Here is a 26,400-nt window from a genome sequence, read left to right as displayed (position 1 = left end):
TAAATAGCAACTCCATCTGAGACTTTCAGCTACACACACACACACACACAGAGAGAGAGAGAGAGAGAGAGAGAGAGCGCTTCTTTTTCATACTCATTTTCCTCCTGGCTTGCTTGAACAAAAGTAGGTTCCACAAGCAGACTGATGTAAAGATGGAATACAATTCATGGTGCTTCAATCCACATTCTTAAACTCAATCCTTTGATAGAAGATTCAATCTTCTCCAGGCAAGACTTCCTTTCCTTTCCTTTCCTTTCCTTTCCTTTCCTTTCCTTTCCTTTCCTTCCCTTCCCTTCCCTTCCCCTCCCATCCCCTCCCTTCCCTTCCCTTCCCTTCCTTTCCTTTCCCCTTTCCCCCTTCTTTTCTTCCATCCTTTCTTTCCCACATATACAGTGAATTTTCTTTGAATTATTGTGTCTTCATTACTTTTAATAGAATTTTTATTGGCCAAGTATGATTGGACACACAAGGAATTTGTCTTGGTGCATATGCTCTCAGTGTGCATAAAAGAATAGAATAGAATAGAATAGAATAGAATAGAATAGAATAGAATAGAATAGAATAGAATTTTATTGGCCAAGTGTGATTGGACACACAAGGAATTTGTCTTGGTGCATATGCTCTCAGTGTTACATAAAAGAAAAGATACGTTCATCAAGGTACAACATTTACAACACAATTGATGATCAATATATCAATATAAATCATAAGGATTGCCAGCAACAAGTTATAGTCATACAGTCATAAGTGGAAAGAGATTGGCGATGGGAACTATGAAACGATTAATAGTAGTGTAGATTCAGTAAATAGTCTGACAGTGTTGATGGAATTATTTGTTTAGCAGAGTGATGGCCTTCGGGAAAAAACTGTTCTTGTGTCTAGTTGTTCTGGTGTGCAGTGCTCTATAGCGTCGTTTTGAGGGTAGGAGTTGAAACAGTTTATGTCCAGGATGCGAGGGATCTGCAAATATTTTCACGGCCCTCTTCTTGATTCGTGCAGTATACAGGTCCTCAATGGAAGGCAAGTTGGTAGCAATTATTTTTCTGCAGTTCTAATTATCCTCTGTAGTCTGTGTTTTTCTTGTTGGGTTGCAGAACCGAACCAGACAGTTATAGAGGTGCAAATGACAGACTCAATAATTCATCTGTAGAATTGGATCAGCAGCTCCTTGGGCAGTTTGAGCTTACTGAGTTGGCGCAGAAAGAACATTCTTTGTTGTCCTTTTTTAATGATGTTTTTGATGTTAGCTGTCCATTTGAGATCTTGCGATATGATAGAACCCAGAAATTTGAAGGTTTCTACTGTTGATACTGTGTTGTCAAGTATTGTGAGAGGTGGAAGTATGGAAGGGTTTTTCCTAAAGTCTACCACCATTTCTACGGTTTTGAGTGTGTTCAGTTCCAGATTGTTTTGGTTGCACCACAAGGCTAGTCGTTCGACCTCTCTTCTATATGTGGATTCATCATTGTCTCGAATGAGACCAATCACTGTTGTGTCATCTGCGAACTTCAGTAGCTTAATTGATGGATCATTGGAGATGCAGTCATTGATATACAGAGAGAAGAGAAGTGGGGAGAGCACACAGCCTTGGGGGGCCCCTGTGCTAATTGTACAGGTATTTGATGTGATCTTGCTTAGCTTCACCTGCTGCTTCCTGTTTGTAAGAAATCAAAAATTAAATTAATATTTTAATACATATCGGTAAGGGTTTTTTTCCTACTTTGCCTAATGTTGCTTAATTGAATAACAAAACCAACAGAAGTTAACCGTGGTTATGTCTGTAAGCATTGCAGAATTCTAACCTTTGGTTTCTGTAATTCTGCCGTTTGCTAATTCTTTGTTTAGTGCCTCTTTGTTTGTATATTAGAATATTTGCTTCAGCTGATTCTGTAATTACTGTCTGTACCCAGGTACACAATTAAACAATTAAACATGTCTACAGTAGACATGAAACAATTAAGAAAGCATTTTGTCATCTCTTTATTCCAGGTATGGCATTACTCAAAGTGGGTCACTCATTTAGATGAGCAGTTTCAGAGTTTATGGCAGCTATGTTGCCATTTTCTAAGAAAATATTTTCCAGTGATAAAAACTGTTATAAAGAGATTCCTTACTTGCACTAATAGCAAGAAATCATTCTTAACTATCAGTCCACGAATACCTTAGCAGTAGACTTAAGAAAAGAATTATTTATTTTGTAAAGTAGATAGGATAGGAATAGAAAATAAGTAAAGCGAGAAGTAGAAAAGGATAAATGAAATTTGAGAATGCAGGTCTAAAATAAAAGCATGCTACTTAAAATCATTTCTACTATTTGTTTTTCAACCACAAGCAGGTTTTAGCTGAATAAACATGCAGAAATTCACATTCTATATCTCAAAATGTCACAGATTGGAAATCTGTATCTTTCTGAATGATTTTGTTGGAATGAAACAAGTTATATTGTAATCAACAAAGATGATTAGTCCATCATTATTCTGAGGAACTGGAATGTCTTCCCCCAAGTTAAATAGTTGTGAAACACAGGTTTGCAACTGAATTTTATCCATGAGAGAGTACAATCTGTCTTCTTACTCTGACAAAGGTATGTGCCTGTTACACTTGTTTTCAAACGTAAATTGGGTTCCTGATTCCTTCCAAATAATAGCAATTAGTCCTGATATCCTCAAATGCTGCACCGTAAGGGGGAAATTTTATTTATTTAATATTCCGCCTTCATTATTTTTATAAATAACTCAAGGTGGCGAAATTTCCCTCTTCCTATTTTCCCCACAACAACAAAACCTCATGAGGTGAGTTGGGCTGAGGTAAAGTGACTGGCATGAGTCACCCAGGCAGGACTAGAACTCACAGTCTCTTGCCTCCTAGCCTGATACCTTAAACCACCGGAACAAGCTGGCTGTCGGTTCAACCCACCTTCCTTGTAACAAGACATGCAAGTAGCTTAGTGAAAAAAGAAGCTACTTTTTTTTTAAAGAAATGCACTATGTTCTTTCATGTTCCTTAAATTATTCCACTTTAGGGGAAATAATTGTAACAATGGAACCAAGCAATCATACTACAGTAACCGAATTTCTTCTTCAAGAATTATCAGAAATCTGGGAACTACAATTGTTCTTTTGCATCCTCCTCCTGCTTTTCTATCTTGCCATTCTACCTGGGAACATCCTCATCATTGTGGCCATTATCAGTGACTCCCACCTAGGATCCCCCATGTTCTTCTTCTTGGCCAATCTAGCTTCAATGGACATCTGCTACAGCTGCATCACGCCTCCAAAGATCGTAGTCAACTTCTTCTCCAGCAGCAAAGCCATTTCCTTCCAAGGTTGCATGTCTCAGATCTTTTTTATTCATCTTCTCGGGGCAGCTGAGATGATCCTTCTTATTGCCATGAGCTTTGACAGGTATGTAGCCATCTGCCTGCCTTTGCACTACCCCACTGTTATGACTAAGGAACTCTGCTGGATCTTTGTGTTAGGGTCATGGGCTGGAGGTTTCATACACACCGTGATCCAAGTCATGCTGATTAATCCATTGCCTTTCTGTGGTCCCAACGAACTGGACAATTTCTTCTGTGACATCACTCAGATCATTAAACTGGCTTGCACCAATACCGACACTTTAGAGTTCATCATGTTTGTCAACAGTGGCCTTTTAACTGCTGGATGCTTTCTCATCCTCCTCATCTCTTACTGGGCACTGTTGATCAAGGTGAGGATGGGCTCCAGCATAGGAAAGAGCAAAGCTGCCTCTACCTGCATCACACACATCATCATTATTTTCATCATGTTTGGTCCAGCCATCTACATCTACTGCCGTCCCTTACAGAACGGTCTCTTTGACAAGGTGGTGGCCTTTTATCATACAGTGGTTTTTCCTTTGATGAATCCCATTATCTACACACTGAGGAACAAAGAGATTAAAACCGCCATGAAGAGACTGCTTGCACGATACATCATTTGTTGAAGAAAGGGAAGAAAGTCAGGACATTTCGTTACTTGAACAGAGAAATGGAATAGCCGTGAGTAGGCAAAAAAAGCAGTGGGAGCTGGAGTGACTTCGGACTTCCTAGCTACTACTGGGTGGAGGGAGGAAGCAAAAGATTGTGAGAGTGGCTGGTTTCTAGAAATGTTGTTTTTCCATCATGAAACTAGGTCAGTGGAATGGCCTCCAACTGGAGGTTCATTTCTCTCCAACCTTATTTACCTTTCAGAGCTTTTTGGAGAAGCTCTATTTTCAACTTTTTCTCTAAGGTAAATAATCTAGTTTCATAATGGGAAAAGCAGTATTTCTGGGTTTCATATCTCTTGGAAGAAATGTCCATCTGGGCTCAGTTCCAAGTTGGGGGAAAAGACACTGGAAATATGGAGACTGCTTAGAAAGATCTGATTTTCACACTAGATCTGATTTTCATCTCTGGACAGTGGATTAATGATCTGGAATTAGGAGATTTAGTGACTGAACCGGTGTCATGGTCAGATCATTTGCTCCTTCGCCTGGACTTTTGGACCACTGCTCACCACCGCAGGGAGACGGAGCCAATACGTTGGATCCGTCCCAGGCGCCTGATGGACCCTGAGAGGTTCCAGACGGAGCTTGGGCCGTTCCCTGAGGATCTTGCCCATGGCACGACTGAAGAACTAGTTACGGCCTGGGAGCGGGCCGCGGCTGGGGCTTTGGACCATGTCGTGCCTTTGCGGCCTCTGACCCGGCGTAGATCTCAATTGGCTCCTCGGTTTTCTGAGGAGCTGAGAGAGATGAAACGCCGGAGAAGACGCCTGGAGAGTACCTGGAGGTCTAGCCGTTCCGAGGCTGATCGGACACTAGTGAGATCTTTTACTAAGACCTACCTAGTGGCAATGAGGGAGGCGAAGCGTTCTTACGTTTCCACCCTCATTGCATTGGCAGATAACCGCCTGGCCGCCCTGTTCCGGGTGACTCGTTCCCTCCTTCATCAGGGACGTGCTGAGGAGTTTAACGGTTATCTATACGATAAAATCGTTCAGCTTCGGGATAGTTTAGACAAAAATTGCGATGATCCAGGTGGGATGGCAGAGGCACATCTTGTTGAGGTTGTTTGGGATGAGTTTGAGACTGTGGCTCTCGAGGACGTGGACAGGTTACTGGGGAGGCTGCATGCGACCACATGTTTACTGGACCCGTGTCCTTCCTGGCTGGTGCTGGCTACTCAGGAAGTGACACGAGGCTGGCTCCGGGGAATTATAAATGCTTTGTTGTTGGAAGGGGTTTTCCCCACTGCCTTGAAGGAGGCGGTGGTGAGACCCCTCCTCAAGAAGCCTTCCCTGGACCCAGCTATTTTGGGAAATTATCGTCCAGTCTCCAACCTTCGCTTTGTGGCGAAGGTTGTAGAGAGTGTGGTTGCATGTCAGCCTCCCCGGTACCTGGATGAAGCCGTCTATCTAGACCCGTTCCAGTCCGGCTTCCAGTCCGGTCACAGTACGGAGACAGCTTTGGTCATGTTGGTGGATGACCTCTGGAGGGCCAGGGATAGGGGTTGTTCCTCTGCCCTGGTCCTATTAGATCTCTCAGCGGCTTTTGATACCATCGACCATGGTATCTTGCTGCACCGGTTGGAGGGGTTGGGAGTGGGAGGCACCGTTTATCGGTGGTTCTCCTCCTATCTCTCCGACTGGTCGCAGACGGTGTTGACAGGGGGGCAGAGGTCGACCGCGAGGCACCTTACTTCTCTCGCCCCTCCTGTTCAACATCTACATGAAGCCGCTGGGTGAGGTCATCAGTGGTTTCGGGGTGAGTTATCATCTGTACGCTGATGATACTCAGCTGTACTTTTCCACCCCGGACCACCCCAACGAAGCTGTCGAAGTGCTGTCCCGGTGTCTGGAAGCCGTACAGGTCTGGATGGGGAGAAACAGACTCAAGCTCAATCCCTCCAAGACGGAGTGACTGTGGATGCCGGCACCCCGGTACAGTCAGCTGCAGCCGCAGCTGGCTGTGGGGGGCAAGTTATTGGCCCCAACGGAGAGGGTGCGCAATTTGGGTGTCCTCTTGGATGGGTGGCTGTCGTTTGACGATCATTTGGCGGCCGTCTCCAAGAGGGCCTTCCACCATGCGCAGTGCGCCAGTTGCGCCCCTTCCTTGACCGGGATGCCTTATGCACGGTCACTCATGCCCTTGTCACTTCCCGCCTGGACTATTGCAATGCACTCTACATGGGGCTGCCCTTGAGGTGCACCCGGAGGCTGCAGCTAGTCCAGAATGCAGCTGCACGGGTAATAGTGGGAGCAACTCGTTGCTCCCATGTAACACCAATCCTGCGCAGTTTGCACTGGCTTCCTGTAGTCTTTCGGGTGCGCTTCAAGATTCTGGTTACCATCTTTAAAGCGCTCCATGGCTTAGGACCCGGGTACTTACGGGACCGCCTGCTGTTACCTTTTGCCTCCCACCGACCCGTACGCTCACACAGAGAGGGCCTTCTCAGGGTGCCGTCCACCAAGCAATGTCGGTTGGCGGCCCCCAGGGGAAGGGCCTTCTCTGTTGGAGCTCCTACGCTTTGGAATGAACTTCCCCCTGGTTTACATCAAGTGCCTGATCTTCGGACTTTTCGCCGTGAGCTGAAAACGCACCTATTCATTCAAGCGGGACTGGATTAAAATTTTTATTGGGGTTATTTATATTTTAAGATTTTAAACTGTTTTAAATTTTCGGCCATAATATAATATGTTTTCTTTTAATTTCTTTTAATCTGTATATACTGTATTTTTACTTGGCTGTACACCGCCCTGAGTCCTTCAGGAGAAGGGCAGTATAAAAATCGAAATAAATAAATAAATAAAGAAAGAAAGATGTTTTTTTAATGGATCACATGCCTTGATAATGTCAGTTGAAGAAAAAAGAAAGAAAGTGATGCTAAGAGTCCCTGAGGTTTTATTTATTTATTTATTTATTATTTAAATTTCTATACCACCCTTCTCCCAAAGGACTCAGGACGGTTTACAGCCAGAATAAAACTATTGATACAAAAATTAAAACTAATTTAAAAGCAAAAATTCAAAGTTGGCTGGACACTATAAAACCAATAAAAAACCCATTTAAAAAACCATTAGGCCAGTCCTGCACAATGGAACAGAAATGTTTTCATCTCATGTCAAAAGGTCCGGAGATCAGGGAGTTGGCGGATACCTGGTGGTAGCTCATTCCAGAGGGTTGGTGCCCCCACAGAGAAGGCCCTCCCCCTGGGGGTTGCCGGCCGACATTGTCTGGCCGGCGGCACCCTGAGGAGACCCTCCCTATGGGAGCGCACTGGTCGATGGGAGGCAAACGGTAGCAGCAGGCGGTCCCGTAAATAGCCCGGTCCTATGCCATGGAGCGCTTTAAAGGTGGTAACCAACACCTTGAATTGCACCCGAAAGACCACCAGTGCAGCCTGTGCAGGAGGAGTGTTAATGGGAGCAACCAGTCGCTCCCTCTATCACCTGCGTGGCTGCATTCTGAACCAGTTGGAACCTACGGGTGCTCTTCAAGGGGAGCCCCATGTAGAGAGCATTGCAGTAGTCCAGACGGGAAGTGACGAGGGCGTGAGTGACTGTGCATAAGGAATCTCGGTCTAAGAAGGGATGCAACTGGCGTATCAGGTGAACCTGATAAAAAGCTCCTCTGGCGACGGCCGTCATATGCTCTTCCAATGACAGCCGGTTAATGGGCTTTTGAATCTGAGCTTGTATTCTGATTGGTTGTCAGATTTCCATGGGGCCATGCAGGGGCAGCTCTGTAGGCTGTCCTGAGTCCCAAGCTTGCTTGAGCATTGCTGGGTGATGTGCCATAATTTTCGGAGTATAAGACGCACCTTTCCCCCCCAAAAAGAGGGTGAAAATCTGGGTGCGTCTTATACTCTGAATGTAGCCCCACTCAGCTTCTCAAACGGAGGTTGCAGAGGCTGAAAAAAGAGCTTCAGAAAAAAAAAAGCCTCCGAAACAAAGTTTCTGAGGCTTTTTTCCTGAAGCTCTGTTTCGGAGGCTTTCAAAGGCAGTTTTTTTTTTTTTCTGAAACAGTTTCAGAAATTTCAGAGGCAGAAAAAAAAGCAAGGCACAGAACTCACAACCAAGGAACCTGTTGCTAAAATTCACCTTTGGGAACACCTGATTGGGAGTATTCCAGGAGGCCGATCCACCTGCCAATCAGCTTTTTTCTTATTTCCCTCCCCAAAAATTAAGGTGTGTCTTATACTTTGGTGTGTCTTATACCCTTAAAAACATGGTAATCCTCCCAGTTGCCATCTGGTGAATTCTGTTGCTAGATGGGTAGAGGGCTAATCCTATCTTTGTTGGATCTTGAGGCTATTTGCCTATGAATAGACCTAGCTATCTCTTTTATCTCTTAAGTGCTGACATCTGCTGTGGGCTATTGAGGAGGGTGAGAGCTATTAAGAGTGAGTCTGCTTTCTGCCTAAAAAACATGTTTCTCTATTTCTCATCCAGAGAAATATAATATTCTGCCTTTTTAATATTTCCTATAACATTTCATTTTGCTAGAAGAGGGGCTGGTGCTAGCTTCTTACACATCTTTACACAAGGGAGAGCTTCTCCTGGCCTTCAAAAAGGTCCACTCATTCTTGAAAAACTTTCCCTGACTCCAGAGGACTTTGGTACCTGTTTGTCCATCACACAGATACACTAGAAATCCAGGTTATCCCCAATGCTAGAAGTCTTTATTTGTCTGTTTGTTTATCTATTAAATTTATATCCTACTGCAATCAAAACAGACTTTCTGCTACTCATAATTGTAGGAATTTAGCACCCACCCCCCTCCTAGAAGAATGAAATATTCTAGGAAATATTTTAAAAAGCAGAATATTATACCTTCCTGGATGAGAAAAGGAGAAACATGCTCTTGGAAAGCGGCCCCCACCTTTGTTAATAGCCCCAGAAAGACAAAAGACATCTTATCTACAACACAGAAGACCTTCAGCTCCAGGGTGATGGGATTAAGACATGGTCCTCAGGACATGATAGGATTAGCCTCTACCCATCTCACCACATGGCACCTGGGAAGATTACATCAGCCAGCAAGGCTCAGGCAAGCTTGAGGGACAACCTACAATGTTAGCTAAGACTCCCACCCCCTGGGAGTCTGACAACCAATCAGGATACTCTTCCTGTGCTCCAGAAAGTTCAAAGCTCAGAAAAAGCATAAAACCAGGGAGCACACAGGATCTCGGCCCCTTTTCTGTTCAGGATCTCAAGCCATGTGATCCTGACCACCATTAAACCATCTTTCCAAGCAGCCTCCATGTTTCCAGTGTCTTTGTCCCCACTTGGAACTGAACCCAGATGGATATTTCTTCCAACATAATAACAATCAAAGCATAATAATTCAAAATAAACCTCTTATAAATATATTTCAAAATCAAATCATTCCTGGCAATTCCTGTTTGTTTTTAATTGCCTGAGTCCCTAGGGAGATAGGGCGGTATATAAATCTGAAAAATAAAATAAAATAAAATAAAATAAATTGTGTAAAGATGTGTATATACATCCTCTGAATCCATCCAGTCAATTTTTTTTCCCCAGAGCAGCAATTTCCATTTTCATTATAAGGGAGAAACCACATATAAAGGTAAAGGTTCCCTTTGCACATATGTGCTAGTCCTGACTCTAAAGGGCGGTGCTCACCTCCGTTACAAAGCCGAAGAGCCAGCGCTGTCCGAAGACGTCTCCATGTTAATGTGGCTGACATGATTAAACGCCAAAGGTGCACGGAATGCTGTTACCTTCCCATCAAAGGTGGTCCCTATTTTTCTACTTGCATTTTTTTACGTGCTTTCGAACTGCTAGGTTGGCAGAAGCTGGGACAAGTAACGGGAGCTCACCCCGTTATGCGGCAGCACTAGGGATTCAAACCGCTGAACTGCCGACCTTTTTTTTTTTTAAAAAGTTTTATTTTAACATTCTTATCCAATAACATATCCAATAACATATTTAATGTACCATCATATACAATTAATCGGATCTGCCCGGTCACCACCCCCTTCCTTTTACTCTCCTTCTCCACCTTCTTCTACTTTCCACAACCATCCTCCCCCTCTCTTATCTACATCCTCTCCTCCTTCCTCCCTACTCCTTTCTTCTCCCTCTTCTATCCCTCTTCCTTCCTTTCCTCTTCCTCCTCTTCTCTTTCCTACCTCCTCTCTTCTACTTCCTTCTTTCCCATCATTCTGAAGTGGTAGCCAGGCAGCTCCGATCTTACATTAATTATACATCTTCAATCATCTTTGTATATTAACTATCAATCCATTTTCTACCCTCATCCCCCCTCCCCCTCCCTTCCCCTTCCTCCCCCCATCCCCCGGGACTTCCCAGACCCGGATACAGGGTATAAAACTAACAACAAAAATTAAAATATAGCACAAATCATAATCCATAATCACTCCTTAAAACCTCTACTCCCCTTCCAGAGACAAAGAAAATACTTTTCTTCCAATCCATTATATATCAGACCATTCCACTCCTAGAGTTCTCAGAAATTTCCGATTGAGTTAGTGTTAGTTCTTGAATAAAGTACATAGTTTTTAATATCCAACCTTCATCAATCAATATCAAAACAACGTTCCATCTTCCAATATTCACCAAGGGTTCTTCTAAAATGTCTTTCTTCCTTAAGCAGTCTCTCAAGAATAGTTCATATTTAATTATTACAATTGATATATTGGATATTTGTAATATTATTTGATGTATATAAATGTTAAAGATGTGAAAAGATGGACTATTGTTTACCCTTGAAGGTTGGACAGAAAAATTAAAGAAATTAAGTTGGAAATATGAACTGCCGACCTTTTTATCAACAAGCTAAGCATCTTAGCCACTGAGCCACTGCATCTTCAAACCACATATAGTTCACCCTATACTTTGATTTTTTTATGGGAACATATGGCTGCATGGGGCCACATATAATCTTAGTAACCCTTTCCTGCACACCCAGAAATGTATGTAATAAGTCAAGTACATTCACCAAGAAAAAAGAGAGGCTCTACTAATCTGTCTAAGTAGTCACTAAGAATCAACAACAACTTAATATCACATAAATCAATCCATCAATCCATTGATTCGGGATTAGTTCTGACATATTGCTTTGGATGCAGGGTATGTTGTAAGGATTCGAGGTCTTTAGAATATGAGCTGCAGAGGCCAAGTAACACAGGTAAGTTTGCATCCCTCTACCTGGTTGGATAAATATGAAGCAGCACATTCAAGCAAAATGTCCCGGAGCATCTTTACATGAGTTGAGGTGGTGCAGTGGTCAAAAATGCAGTACTGCAGGCTACTTCTGGTGACTGCCGGCTGACTGCAATTTGGCAGATCGAATCTCACCAGGCTCAAGGTTGACTCAGCCTTCCATCCTTCCGAGTTGGGTAAAATGAGGACCCAGATTGCTGGGGGCAATATGCTATCACTGTCAACTGCTTGGAGAAGGCTGTAAAAGCACTGTGAAGTGATATATAAGTCTAAGTGCTATTTCTATTGCTAATTCTGGATTGACTTTCTTTGTTTTATTATTATTGGCCGGATATCACCACTGCTTGACACCCTCTTCTTTGGGCAGCCCCTGAGATATTGGAACACTGCTATTGTCTCCCCTAGTCCTTCTTTTCATTAAACTAGACATACCCAGTAAAACATCTTCATATGTTTTAACCTGCAGTCACCTAATGTTTCATTATTTTGAGCCGTGGTGGCACAGTGGTTAGAATGCAGTCCTGCAGGCTACTTCTGCTGACTGCCAGCTGGGCAGCAGTTTGGCAGTTCGAGTCTCACTGGCTCAGGGTTGACTCAGCCTTCCATTCTTCCAAGGTGGATAAAATGAGGACCCCGGTTGTTGGGAGACAATATGCTGACTCTGTAAACCATTTAGAGAGGGCGGCAAAGCACTGTGAAGCGGTATGTAAGTCTAAGCGCTATTGCTACTGCTACATAATACCAAACATCAGTCCAGGACGTTGATGCTAGCTGGGCTTCCATCAGTAAAATGGGCAACCACCAGGAAGACTATACAGGTGATGAGCAATGCCTAGCCATGAATAAAAAGTGCACAAACTTTCTATTTCTTGCTTCTTCATGTGTGTAAATTGTGAGCAGTCTCTAAGCTGGAACAAAGTTTGCTGTCTCTTTTTTCCTCCTCTGACCCCTGTGCATCATCTTCGGTATTCAGTACTAATGTTTTAATAAGATCCCTTGAGAAAAATAGAAGTCAGGTGTCTCCATATTGGTTTGCTGGAGTTGCTACCAAGGACACGTTCTCTGGAGCTGCAAGAAAGAAAACAAAGTATATCGAGATTCAGCTCTTTTCTCTGGTTCTTTCTCTTTCCAAAAGAAGAATGAGATGTGGTTATATTCTTTCTTTCTTTCTTTCTTTCTTTCTTTCTTTTTCTTTCTTTTTTTCCTTCCTTCCTTCCTTCCTTCCTTTTTCTTTCCTTCCTTTTTCTTTCCTTCCTTTGCTTCCTTTGCTTCCTTTCTTTGTTTCTTTCTTTCTTTCTTTTTCTTTCTTTCTTTCCTTCCTTCCTTTCCTTCCTTCCTTCCTTCCTTCCTTTTTCCTCTTTTTTTCTTTCTTTCCCTCCTTCCTTCCTTCATTTTTCCTCTTTCTTTCTCTCTTTCTTTCCTTCCTTCCTCCCTCCCTCCCTTCCTTCCTTCCTTCCGTCCGTCATTTTTCCTCTTTCTTTCTTTCCTTCCTTCCTTCCTTCATTTTTCCTCTATCTTTCTTTCTTTCTTTCTTTCTTTTCTTTGTTTCTTTTCTTTCCTTCTTTCCTTCCTCTTTCTTTGTTTCTTTGTTTCTTTCTTTCTTTTTTCTTCCTTTCCTTCCTTCCTTCCTTCCTTTCCTCCCTTCCTTTCCCTTTCTTTTTTCCTTCCTTCCTTTCCTTCCTTCCTTTCTCCTTCTTTCCTTCCTTCCTTCCTCTTCCTTCCTTCCTTCCTTCCTTTCCTTCCTTCCTTCCATTCTCTTTCTTCCCCTCATTCCTAACTTCCTTTCCTTCCGCCTTCCTTCCTTTCTCTCTCTCTCTCCTCTTTCTCTCTCTCTCTCTCTCTCTCTCTCTCTCTCTCTCTCTCTCTTTCTTTCTTTCTTTCTTTCTTGTACTCAAAGATTATGAATTCCAAAGCTGAACCTGTGATGTTTAAGCCATATCAGGAGCTGAATCCTAACAACTTTGTTCAAATGCAGGGTCCTCTGTACTATTTTTTACACTTTTCTGTCCATTTAGCCATTCACCTGGCCTCTGCTGTCTTTGCATCTCCTGCTGCCTGTTCCCAGATCCTTTTTAAAAAAATGCATCATCCATTTAATTTCCAATGCAAGCCATCTCCAACCTGGTGCCCTCTAGGTTCATTGCACTTGAACTTCCTAAGTTTAACTTTTGTGGGTGCCTTCAAGTCAGGTTTTGACTCCTGTTGACTTCCTGAAGAAGTCCCTATAAGAAGAGACTGGATTGGCATCTATCAGAATTGTTGTAGGGTCTCCTGCTTGGGCAGAGGGTTGGACTAGATGACCTACAAGGTACCTTCCAACTCTGTTAATCTGTTAACTGTTAAAGTTGGCTTGGAAAGAATTTTTTGGATGTGATTTGTCATTACCTGCTCACCTAGGGCAGAGAGATTGTGACTGGCCCAAAGTCATCAAGATGGCTTTATGCCTAAGTGGGACTAGAATCGACAGTCTACTTGATGACTCAATCACTACACTAAACTGCTTTCCCTCCACAACAAAAGACAAGTTGCACACAGCCGTTGGACTTATCACTTCCCAAACTGGGAAAAGCTATCTTGACTAAATTTTTCCTTCTCTTCTCCCTCTTTCCTTGCTATAACTGAATCACTCATTTTTATTTACTTCCTTGGTTTCTATCATTTCATTGAGGAACTCATTCGTGTATCCCACCTCCTTTTCTCCACAAAGTTCTGTAAACTAGGTTGGATTGAGAGCATAACTGGCCCAAGCTTACTTAATTCACTTAGGTAGGCATTGGGTACGTCTGTTGTGGTCTGCCAGCAACCTGAGGAGCTGGCAATGGAGTCGGACAGCGATGAGGCTGAGGAAGAACATGGGCCAGTCCTGGAGCCTGGGGAAGGCCCGGATGAGGACTCTGCATCGGAGGCAGAGGTGGGGCCAGGGCCATCTGGGAGTGATGTGCCAGCTGATTTTTGAGCCTTCTGCATCCATCAGAAATAGGAAAACAGGCTGTTTCCTGCCTCTGGAGGACCTCTGGAGGGGAGGGGAAGGCTGTTTTCGCCCTTCCCAGACTCCTAGAGAAGCCCCGGAGGCTGGGAACAGCGAAAAATGGGCTTTCTGGTCCCACCAGAAGTTGGCATATGGGCTGTTTTCGGCCTCTGGAAAACCTCCATGGTGGTGGTGGGAAAGGCTGTTTTCACCCTCCCCAAACTCCTAGAAAAGCTCTGGAGCCAGATGAGAGAAAAAAATGGGCCTACTAGGCCATTGTGTGCCAGAAGTGGGAGGAGCAGGGGGTGTCGCACATGCATGCATGGGGACAGGAAGCATAGAATTATGGGTGTGGGCACGTGTACACGCCACCCCCCTCCCGCATCCTCCTGGCACGTGATGGCAAAAAGGTTAGCCATCACTGGTCTAGTCTAATGAAAAGAAGATGTCAGGATGACATCATAGCAGTCTTCCAATATTTAAGGGGCTGCCACAAAAAACAGAGAGTCAACCTCTTCTCTAAAGCACCTGAAGGTAGGAGACGAAGCAATGGATGGAAACTAATTAAGGAAAGAACCAACCTAGAACTAAGGAGAAATTTCCTGACAGTGAGAACAATTATTCAGTGGAACAGCTTGCCTTCAGAAGTTGTGGATGCTCCAACACAGGACGTTTTTAAGAAGAATTTGGACAACCATGTACCTTAAATGATATAGGGTCTCCTGCTTGAGTGGAGGGCTGGACAAAACCTCCAAGTTCCCCCCCCAACTTTATTTTTCTGTTAAACTTCCATACCTAAAGAAGGACTATTCTAATAATAGTCTCCCAATCCCAACATCTCAACTACACAACCACATCGACTCTTACATGTCCAGAGAGGACTTGCACACATGCAGTGGAGGATTAAGGCTCACTGGTGCCCTAAGCACTGACAAATCTTGGTCCCCCCCCCACTCCTTTGTACATACTGTACAAATCTTCATTGTTTTTTCTTTCTTTCTCCATTTTGTGGTGCCGCTTTGGGCCTGGTGGCCTAAGCACACCCTTAGTCTGCTTAATGGTTAATAAACCACTGCACACATACTTTCCCAATTGTTTTACTCTCCTGTCTTTTTCCAGTACTTTTGAGAATAGTTACACCATGTTGTCCTTGATGGCCAAGATATTTTCTTAACTAACTCACTTGGGGGTGATAAAGCACTAAGGAATGGGAGTCTGCTTTTGCTTCCAGAATTATCAACATTTTTTTTTGTTCCTGATTTGCTAATCCTCAATACATTATGCTGCTGTAGCATATACTTTGAGCAGTTTCATCTCGTGTCAAGCAGAGCTGTAGAAGAAGTGGCTACCACCGTCCTCAAAGAACATCTGTTGGTGTTTGCAGGTGAGTAAAAATTTAGAAAGAGTTGAAGGAACCCTTCTACTTCAAGCAAAAGACAAACATAAGATTACTTACAATATATGCCTTGAACCTGCGAGATCCAGGTAATATTTAGAATTCCTCACTGAATATTTTGGTTTTCCTTTTCTTCCTTCATTCTCCTGTATTTTTAGGACATTCCTTTTCTTGGCTATATACCTGAGAACAAGCAGAATAATTTTGTGTTGTTCTGTAAGGCATTCTGAATGTCCTTGCAGCTGGAGTGCAAGCTATTGTTGAAATAACCACATAATGCATAATATCTAAATGTTCTAGAGATGAAGAGTGAAGAACGTACTAGAGACAAGTGGAGGTGAGGAGAGAAAGAGAGAGAGAGAAACACTCAAAACCGTAGAAATGGTGGTAGACTTTAAGGGAAACCCTTCCATACTTCCACCTCTTAGAATACTAGACAACACAGTATCAACAGTAGAGACCTTCAAATTTCTAGGTTCTACCATATCGCAAGATCTAAAATGGACAGCTAACATCAAAAACGTCATCAAAAAAGCACAACAAAGAATGTTCTTTCTGTGCCAACTCAGAAAGCTCAAACTGCCCAAGGAGCTGCTGATCCAGTTCTACAGAGGAATTATTGAGTCTGCCATTTGCACCTCTATAACTCTCTGGTTTGGCTCTGCAACCCAACAACACAGACTTCAGAGGATAATTAGAATTGCAGAAAACACAATTGCTACCAATCTGCCTTCCATTGAGGACCTGTATCCTGCATGAGTGCTGTGAAAGGGCTGTGAAAATATTTACAGGCCCCTCACATCCTGGACATAAACTGTTTCAACTCCTACCCTCAAAACGTCGCTACAGAGCACTGCACGCTAGAACAACTAGACACAAGAACAATTTCTTCCCGAATGCTATTACTCCGCTAAACAAATAATTCCTTCAACACTGTCAAACTATTTACTAAATCTTCACTACTATTAATCTCATCGTTCCCATCACCCATCTCCTTCCACTTATGACTGTATGACTGTAACTTTGTTGCTTGTATCCTTACGATTCATATTGATATTGATTGTTTCCTGATTGCTTATTTGTACCTTATGACTATTATTAAGTGTTCTACATTAGAATTCTTGATGAACGTATCTTTTCTTTTATGTACACTGAGAACATATGCCCCAGGACAAATTTCTTGTGTATCCAATCACACTTGGCCAATAAAAAATTCCATTATATTCTATAACAAAAAAGATGCCTTGTGGAAAATAAATTAAGTAGGTTATACTTATAGATAACTATGAGTCATTCAACTTCTGCTTACTCTCTTATATATACAATATGTATATTGGAGAATGGTCTGTTGGATCGCATAGACAAACCTTGGAGCAGAAATGCAGAATCCACCATGATTTGGAGATGATAGGTGAATAATATCTGGGTCATTAGGATAGAAGGCCGATGATAATGATAATGATTATAATGATTATAATGCCTTGGTAAGGCCACACTTGGAATATTGCATCCAGTTTTGGTCGCCACGATGTAAAAAAGATGTTGAGACTCTAGAAAGAGTGCAGAGAAGAGCAACAAAGATGATTAGGGGACTGGAGGCTAAAACATATGAAGAACGGTTGCAGGAACTGGGTATGTCTAGTTTAACAAAAAGAAGGACTAGGGGAGACATGACAGCAGTGTTCCAATATCTCAGGGGCTGCCACAAAGAAGAGGGAGTCAGGCTGTTCTCCAAAGCACCTGAGGGTAGAACAAGAAGCAATGGGTGGAAACTGATCAAAGAAAGAAGCAACTTAGAACTAAGGAGAAATTTCCTGACAGTTAGAACAATTAATAAGTGGAACGACTTGCCTTCAGAAGTTGTGAATGCTCCAACACTGGAAATTTTTAAGAAAATGTTGGATAACCATCTGACTGAGATGGTGTAGGGTTTCCTGCCTGGGCAGGGAGTTGGACTAGAAGGCCTCCAAGGTCCCTTCCAACTCTGATGTTATGTTATGTTATGATAAGAAGGCCGATGATCCACAAATCAACCTTAAATGGACTTCATCTATGATGGAAGTAGCTCATTCATCACTCATTGATCTGTTTCACCTTCCCAGTTTTCTAGGTAAGAAGTGAATGGCATGGAGAAACAAGACTATGGTGACCGAGTTTGTTCTGATGGGCCTCTCTTCATCTTGGGAAATGCAGCTATTCTTGTTTATCTTCTTCCTCCTCCTTTATGCAGTAACTCTCTTCAGCAACATCCTCATCATCCTGGCGACTTCCAAGAACCATCATCTTTTCAACTCACCCATGTTCTTCCTGTTGAGTCATCTGGCTTTCTTAGATATCTGCTTGGCCTCCTTTGCGACACCCAGGGCCCTCTTTGGTTTTCTTACCCAGCATCAAGCTATCTCCTTCCAAAATTGCATGACACAGATATTCTTCCTTCACTTCTTTGGAGGCAGTGAGATGCTTTTGCTAATAGTTATGGCCTATGACCGATACATGGCCATCTGTCACCCTCTCCGTTATGCCTCAGTCATGAGCCGGCGTCACTGCATAGGCTTTGTGCTAGCCTCTTGGACGGGTGGGCTCCTCCACAGCAGTGTGCAATTGGGCTTCATTCTAAGTGTTCCATTCTGTGGGCCCAATCAGATAGATAACTTCTTCTGTGATATCCCCATGGTCATCAAGCTAGCCTGTGCGGACCCTTATCCTTTAGAGGTCATGATGGTGACCAACAGTGGCATTTTATCCTTGGTGTGCTTTGTGGCATTGCTTGTCTCCTACGGACTCATACTCTCCACGTTTTGTTCCAGACACCTCTCTGAGGGTTCCTCTAAGGCTCTGTCTACATGTACTTCGCACCTCATGGTGATTGTCATGTATTTTGGACCTTGCATATTCATTTACCTGCGCCCACGTACCCGTTTCATGTTGGACAAAGTGATCTCTGTCTTCTATACTGCAGTGACCCCTTTTCTCAATCCTGCTATCTATGCGCTGAAGAATAAGGAGATGAAGGCTGCAATGGGGAAGATGGTGGCAAGACATTTGGGACAGGTCTCTGCACAAGTTCACGTTCATCCAGCAGGAAGAGTTTCCTGGTGGAGACACAAAAAGAATTTGTGTCCACGCAGGCCAGTCTTGAACACAGTGTCATTGTTACAAATTGTATAATCTATGGATTGTTGAATGAAAGCAGAGATCTTCAAATTTGGCTAATTTAAGACATGTGGACTTCAACTCCCAGAAGTCTATGCTGGCTGGAGAATTCTGGGAGTTGGAAGTCCACAAGTCTTAAAGTTGCCAAGTTTGGGGACCCCTGAATTAAAGGGTTGCTTTGAAATAAATGGTCAAAAGAAAAAGAAACGCTATAAATTTGTCTGAAGTGGTGGTGTTGCCTCCAGAAGTTGTGAATTCTTCAACACTGGAAGTTTTTAAGAAGAGATTGGCTAACCATTTGCCTGAAATGGTATAGGGTTTCCTGCCTAAGCAGGGGGTTGGACTAGAAGACCTCCAAGGTCCCTTCCAACTCTGATATTCTAAATCCAGATTAGGGACATTAATAACTTTATCCATTTTCCCCTTACATTAATCAACTATGGAACAAAGTTCTCACTTTAAGTCCTATCTTTAGAACATAGAATAGGGTTGGAAGGAAGCTTGGAGGTCTTCTAGCCCAATCACCTATTTAAGCAGGAGACCCTATACCATTCCAGGCAAACGGCTGTCCTGTGTCTTCTTAAAAACGTCCAATGATGGAGGACCGAGAGGTAAGCCATGCCTCTGATTAATTGTTCTATCAGGCAATTTCTCCTTATTTCTTGGCTAGGTCTCTCTTTATGATCTTGCACCCATTATTTCTTGGCCTATCCTCAGGTGCCTTGGAGAAGCACCTTTGGCCAAGTACTGTGTCTCTTGCCTTCATAGTAAGATATGAGGACAAGCAGAGACATGTTTCAAGTGCCCAGTCTAGCCTATTGCCTTGGAATTTCCCCATAATCCCCCAATTCCTACTTAGCTTCTTGATACCAGCCAAAGACAACCAGGTGCTGTAACTTAGTAAGACAATGCCTTTGAAATGAGTTTAACTCTTAGAAACTGTTCCTATGTTGTTTTCTTGCCAATGTGATGGAAGTGGTGCCACTGGTTTCTTCTAGGATCTTCTAGGATTTTGGTCTTATCAGCCTAGCACAGGGGTCTCCAAACTTTAAGACTTGAGGACTTCCACGCCCAGAATTCCCCAGCCAGTATGGAGCTGAAGTCCACGAGTCTCAAAGTTGCCAAATTTGGAGACTCTTGATATAACAGATATTGTATTTCTAACTAGGGCATACAAAACTTTTGCAAGACCAATTCTTGAATACAGCTCAACCGCCTGGAATCCACACATTAACACGATTGAGTGGGTCCAGAGATATTTCACGAGAAGAGTACTCCACTTCTCTACTCACAATCGAATCCTTTATGGCACAAAATTCAAATTCTGGGCTTGGACAATCTGGAACTGCACTGCCTGCTGTCTGATCTAAGCACAGTACATAAAATTGTCTGCTATAATATCTTACCTCTCAATGAATTTTTCAGCTTCAACCACAATAACGAACGGGCAAACAATTGATACAAACTCAAGGTAAACCGCTCCAAACTCAATTGCAGAAAATACGACTTCAGCAACAGTGTGGTCAACGCCTGGAATGCTCTACCCAACTCCGTTGTTACAGCCTCGTACCTTCACAGGTTCAACCTCAAACTGTCTACCGTGGACTTCACCCCATTCCTAAGAGGTCTGTAAAGGGGGCATGCATAAGCGCACCAGCGTGCCTACCATCCCTGTCTTACTGTCCCCATTTATCTGTATTTACTTCCTTTGTTTATGTTTATACCTATACCTGATATCTTGTACATGCTTGACAAACAAACAAACAAACAAACAAACAAACAAACAAACAAACAGTCTATGCCTTTATCAATCAGTTGCAACATGATTATGAAAGTGCCAAATATTAGATGACAGAAAAAGGCGAAAAGTTATATATGCATGTATATGAAAGAAAATGAATAGTCAGAAGGATAGATAGGATAGAAGATAAAAAGATATGAGAGAATGGGACAAAAAAAAGTTTAAATGAAATGAAAGAGGGAACAAGGATGTAAACATGAGAAGAATAAGGAAGCAGAGCTGATGTAAAGAAGGAACATAGCTTCTATGTTAATTCTTTTTCGTTATATGTTTTATGTCAATGTATGTCATGTATTGTTGTTCTTCTTTGTTAAAATAAAAAATATATAAAAAAATTTTTAAAAAAAGATTATGAAAGTGTCAAATAATGTTCTGCTTTGTTGGCAGAGATGGAGAAGTTTCCTTACTTGGCCAAGCTCCCAAAAGAAGCCAGCTTTTACTTGGGATTCTTGTGTCCCATAAATCAAACTTCCTTTTCATACTCTATAAATCAGGAGAAAAAAAAGAAGGAAGTAGTAGCAAAGACTGCCCAAAATACAAAAATACCCGAACCGGTATTTCCAATGATCAGCTCTGCCACGCGGTTTAGCTTTGCTAGAAAGCAGGAAATCCTTTCTAGTGAAGCTAAATCTCAGGGCACAGCTGATCCCCCTACTGATTCCGTTCTACTTACCTTCCCAAGCCTTCTTTTGGTGTGCGGTATGCAGGCAGTGTGCATGAGCAGCCAGCGAACCGGTAGGAAACCGGTTTGGATTTCACCACTGTCCTGCACCCTAGAAGAGCAGAAGTTTTCTCCTGGCCTACCCTGTTAAATACATGCAGATTATGCTGAAGGACTTTGGAAAGGGGAAAGTGCAAAAATCTGCCCCCTGCATCAATTCTGGTGAAAGTCACCAAAGATTTTCAGGAGGGCTGGGGGTGAATGGTGGTGGTGATGAATGAATCCTTGACAGAGAAGATGGTGGTTCTGCCCTTGATTGAGGAAGTACCCTCTGCTCAAGCAATCATCATTTGACTTGCTCAGTTTTGAGAGGTAGTGATGAATCTCAAACTTGCCTTTGACCAGAAAAGTTATTGAGGAGGTAGAAGAACTGTAGTTGTGGAGAATCATGGGCAAAAGAAATTATTGGGACCCTTCCCAGTCATGATTCAGATTGATTGGCAGTACTAAGATGACCCTGACTGCTCTTAGGGATCATGTGAGGTAAGACCACAATGATGAAGGATGGGCTTCCTAGTCCTCTTTGATTTCTCACCTGCCTTCGATACCCTCATTCATGATGTTTTTCTAAAACATATCATGGTTTTAGATAAAACATATCCATGAAGGCATTGAGTGGGTAGTACAGTGTGTTGCCTCTTTCCTCCAGGGCCAGTTGTATTTTGGTGATAGAGGGAGAGATGAGGTTCAGGTGGAAGGCAGTTTCACAGGGACTAAGCATCCTCTACAATTTCACATGTATGTGAAACTTGTGGGAGAGGATACCCATCCACATGAGGTCAGATATCACTAGTATGCTGGTGATACTTGTGTTCCTCAGCTCTAATTTGGCAAGGAGATGTGGTCAAAATTCTATTCCAGTCTCTGGAGGCTGCAGTGTAAAGTTGGAGGAACACACCCAAGTTCAATCCATGGAAGACGGAATGTCATGGCCCTCAAAAGCCAACTTGTATGAGGTTTGTTGGTTCTGAGTAGAATTGTGCTCCCCCTTTATAAATTAAAATGTGGGCATTCTTCTGGTCTCAGTTCTAGTTCAGTGAGCAGGTGAGAGCTCTCTTAACAGCAGTGGACAGCAAGTGAAGGACAAGCAAGTGACTAGGAGGCTTTTGTTGAAGTAGAGCTTGCTGGGGGATACCAATAGTTGAGAGGTGAACCTTATTTTTCTCTGGAGAAAATGGGTCCTTGGGAACATGCCAGGATGGGGAGCAGGTACACATGTTTTATTGAAGTCCATTGCTCCCTTTGTTAATCTTTTGCCCAGCAAAAAGGCAGGCAGTTCTACTGGGAGGAGGAGGAGGAGGAGGAGGAGGAGGAGGAGGAGGAGGAGAAAGAGGAGGAGGAGGAGGAGGAGGAGGAGGAGGAGGAGGAGGAGGGCCTCACTGGGGCTCTATTGCAAGTCATGAGGGGAGGGGAAACAGAGCCAGCCTAATTTTATCTGAAAACAAGGATGACCCACTGGATTATGGGTTGGCTTGTGCTTAATTAAATGACAAGTGTTGTGGCCCACCGGCAGCCAGAAGAGCTGGCAGCAGAGTCAGACAATGCGGAGGTTGGGGAGGAACTTGAGCCAGTCCTGGGGGCTGGGGAAAGCTCAGACGAGGGCTCTGTATTGGAGGGAGAGCAGGGGCCAAGGCCATCTGATAGTCATGTGCTGTCTCCGGATTCTCCGGAGCCTCCAGAGTGTGACATCAGTGAGGCAGAAGAACAGCAGGAGCCTGCTCCCAGTGTGCGCATGCAGAGCTGCCAGAAGACAAGAACAATTAATAAAACAGGGTCGACTTAGAAGTAAGGCCTGGAGATGATTGGAGCCTTCCATAAGACATAAAAAGGAGCGAACAGGACGTGAGCTTTTGCAGGAAGCAATTAGTTCATCTGGTTGGTTCAAGTTTTGAAAAGTTCTGATGGACACTGTGCAAAGTTTGGCCTTGCCCTGTCTTTGGCAATTAGTTCTCTGGCAGCATTTCAATGGAGATAAGGTGGGTGTTTATAAACATTCCCCTGAAAGACTGTTTGTGAAGCCTTACGGACTGTGAAGGACAATAATTCACAACCGTGTAAATAAAAGAAGTTTTGTTGGGAATAAAATTGTGCTTTATACTTTCTAAGGAAGCCTAGGTCAGAACAACAGGTTCCTTGTTTTAACATTATCTCAGCAGATCAAAGAAATATTTACTTGCTGAAATTTTTGGCACCTAGAATTCAAATGAAGGAACTCTACTCTGGCCTTGAGTTTCATGGCCCACTGGGGATGACTCAAGCCAGCAATCAAAGCCATATTCCATTGGGAGAGTCCACTGTAAATTCGGTGGTGCCCTTCTCTTCTTCAAATCCCTTTCCTGGGTGTGCTGCTATGACTTGAAATTTTGACTCACTAACTTTTTAACAAGCCTCCTGAGTGTTGGGGTGAACTTGATCCCAGGGGCACCACTGAATGTTTATCTTTATCTTATGGGATCAGAGGTGACTTAGCATGACAGGGAACCATCAACTGCCGTCAAAGGTGGCAATATGAGTATTTTCTTTTTTTAAAAAACATTCTTTTATTCTCTTTCTTTTCCTTTCTTATTTTTCCATCTCGCTAAAAATCTGCAGTCCTGTTGGAAGCCACAAATCATAGCTGAGGCACTGAAAAAGAATGCCTTTTCTGGTGAGTGAGTTTGATTTTATAACTTCTTTGTCCCTCAGATCTTTCCTTTTTCCCCGCTTAAAGATGTTTGAGGTAAATTATGAAAACCCCAAGAAGCATTACAAGCTGCCTTGCTAACTTAGGTAAATTCATATATTGTTTAACATTTGCTGCAACTCAAATCAATGTGAATCCTCTATTTACACATGCCTTTTACTTACTATAAATACTCACATTATATTGGGCTAGTGGTTTTGGGTTTCATCTAACCATTATATTTATTGTTAAATATTATATCTTCTGCCGTTTTAGGTAACTCGCCTAAATTGTCAGGTTGAGATGGTCATTCTTGGCTCTCACTAATTTTCTGCAATTAATTGGGTGCTTAGTGTCTTAATAGAGGAAAAGAAGCCAGAAGTTATTTAAATGATTTTATTTTTCCTCAGGAAGCTGTTGCATTGCAGGTAATTACTTATCCATGGAGTTTCTTGCACAGGATAACCGTAATTGTAGAGTCCTTTCTCTGTCACTGAAAGACCATTGTGGCTACCAGAGGTTATGGGTTTTGCGCCCACCAATCTCCACCAGCACAGCTTTTGACTGGGGTGGGGAAAATCTCTTTTTTGAACACATCTAGAGGGTGCTCTTTACAGTATCTGCTATAAGAAATGTCAACTGCTATAGAGAAAATCAAAACAATAGAGAACATTTTGAAAAGAGAGTTTGCTTATCTACAGGTCCTAGAAGTGGAAACCTGTGAACCAGAATTTAATTTAAAAGTCCTTCATAATGAAGAAATGATGATCCACAACCCCAAGAAATTTTCTGACAGTAAGAACAATTAATTAGTGGAACAACTTGCCTCCAGAAGTTGTGAATACTGGAAGTTTTAAAGAAGAGATTGGATAACCATTTGTCAGAAATGGTGTGGGGTCTCCTGCTTGGGGGGTGGGTGGGTTGGACTAGATGATCTATAAGGTCCCTTTCAACTCTGTTTATCTGTTACCTGTCACTATGAAATAGATCCCAATTTTACTCCCTATTGTTACATGAGTGAGAAGGCAGGAAACACTTCTAAGAAAACAGAAACACTTGTAGTTTGTTGGATCAATATGTGTTTTAAAGAGCCAGATTATTTTTGTCGTCATCATCATCATCATCATCATCATGAATTATTTTAATCCTGAATGTTGAAGATTGAAAATATAAGCCTGCTTACTTATAGAGGAGTAAGTGAAAAGGGACAGGTTGGAAATTAGTGGCTAAAACCACACTGGGGGGAAAAATGTATAAACATCCTTATTTCCAGAATTCTTGGGGCTCCTGGTGATACATCGATTATATTATAATATATAATATAGGATGTTCCCATTGAAAAGTGTCCCCCCACCATGGTATCCCTATATCAACCAATGAGCAAGTGCTTCAGAAGTTGTGAATGCTCCAACACTGGAAATTTTTAAGAAAATGTTGGATAACCATCTGACTGAGATGGTGTAGGGTTTCCTGCCTGGGCAGGGGGTTGGACTAGAAGGCCTCCAAGGTCCCTTCCAACTCTGTTGTTATGTTATGTTATGTTAAAGTGGTAGATGTAAGCTACCCGCTGCTAACTAATCAGCATTGTGGCTAAGCAAGGATTTGAAGTAGGCTCTTCTGCTGAAAAAAATCCATGGTCCCTCTGTGAAACTACTTTTTCAGGGACTTCTAGCCTATGAAGAGGGTAACCAATCAGTGAACCCTTCAAATATCTTTGCATGACTGTCCAATCCAATAACCCCAAGACAGACAAGATTCAGCAGTAACATGAATAAGTTTCGGATCTCCCTTGAATGGATGGAAAATGACAAAGTAAGCAGCTGATATACTCAGTAGAAAAAGGTAGCCAGAAAAAAATAATAATAGCCTTCCCTCCTTAGCATTCATTGGTTTGATCCTCATTTTGCAAGCTGATTGTTGAATCTTATTTAGTGAAGGATTAAATTAGAGGTCTTCAAACTTGCAAGCTTTAAGACCTGTGGACTTCAACTCCCGGAATGGAGTTTTTAGTTTCCCCAAATTTGGGGACCCCTGGATTAGATAAAGGAGAAATTTCTTTCCTTTGAGTTGAGTTGAGCTTTTGGTACCTTTATGGATATATCTTCAGCGTGCTGGGTAACAATGAAGATGTGGCTTGCAAACACCTTTTTTTTTTTTATTGAAAGAGTTTTAAAAAAAACAAAGACATTTCCCCCCCTTTTTTCCCCCCTCCCTCCCAACCCTCCCTCCCCCCCCCAGCTTCCTGGGTCAATCACAAGGTATTGTTATACATAAACCAAACATAGAATAAAATTTTCCCTTCCAATCCAATTAATCAAACGCCTTTTTTTTCTAGAAGGTTTTTCCAGCTTTCTGGTCCAGTCTACAGTCCTGGGACTGTGGTGATTTCTTCCCCAAGTATTAACTGGGTCCAATCCTGCTTGCTTTTTGAGATTAGCCAAGACTTAGGTACCCTTAACTAGCTGGATGAGGAAAGGGTTGCTAGGAGA

At 42.7% G+C, this 26,400-nt stretch overlaps 2 protein-coding genes across 2 annotated transcripts; both read left to right on the top strand.

Moving 5' to 3' along the window:
* Positions 1-3,039: 3,039 nt before the first annotated feature.
* LOC131198318 (olfactory receptor 734-like) lies at positions 3,040-3,966 on the top strand. The gene has a single exon (XM_058182815.1). It carries the CDS (start codon positions 3,040-3,042, stop codon positions 3,964-3,966), a length of 927 nt encoding a protein of 308 aa, XP_058038798.1.
* Positions 3,967-17,695: 13,729 nt separating this feature from the next.
* LOC131198029 (olfactory receptor 4K3-like) lies at positions 17,696-18,742 on the top strand. Its single transcript, XM_058182539.1, has one exon. The coding sequence runs from the start codon at positions 17,696-17,698 to the stop codon at positions 18,740-18,742; it is 1,047 nt and encodes a 348-aa protein (XP_058038522.1).
* The last annotated feature ends 7,658 nt before the right edge of the window (positions 18,743-26,400 follow it).

The sequence above is a fragment of the Ahaetulla prasina genome, chromosome 4 (assembly GCF_028640845.1).
Source record: "Ahaetulla prasina isolate Xishuangbanna chromosome 4, ASM2864084v1, whole genome shotgun sequence".
In the NCBI taxonomy this organism is placed as follows: Eukaryota; Metazoa; Chordata; class Lepidosauria; order Squamata; family Colubridae; genus Ahaetulla; species Ahaetulla prasina.
Note: the sequence above shows the minus strand (reverse complement) of the source record. Positions and strands in the feature narration are given on the sequence as shown.

Excerpts from the sequence above, each read along its gene's own strand:
- LOC131198029 (XM_058182539.1), top strand. The coding sequence starts at position 17,696 with ATGGCATGGAGAAACAAGACTATGGTGACCGAGTTTGTTCTGATGGGC.
- LOC131198318 (XM_058182815.1), top strand. The coding sequence starts at position 3,040 with ATGGAACCAAGCAATCATACTACAGTAACCGAATTTCTTCTTCAAGAA.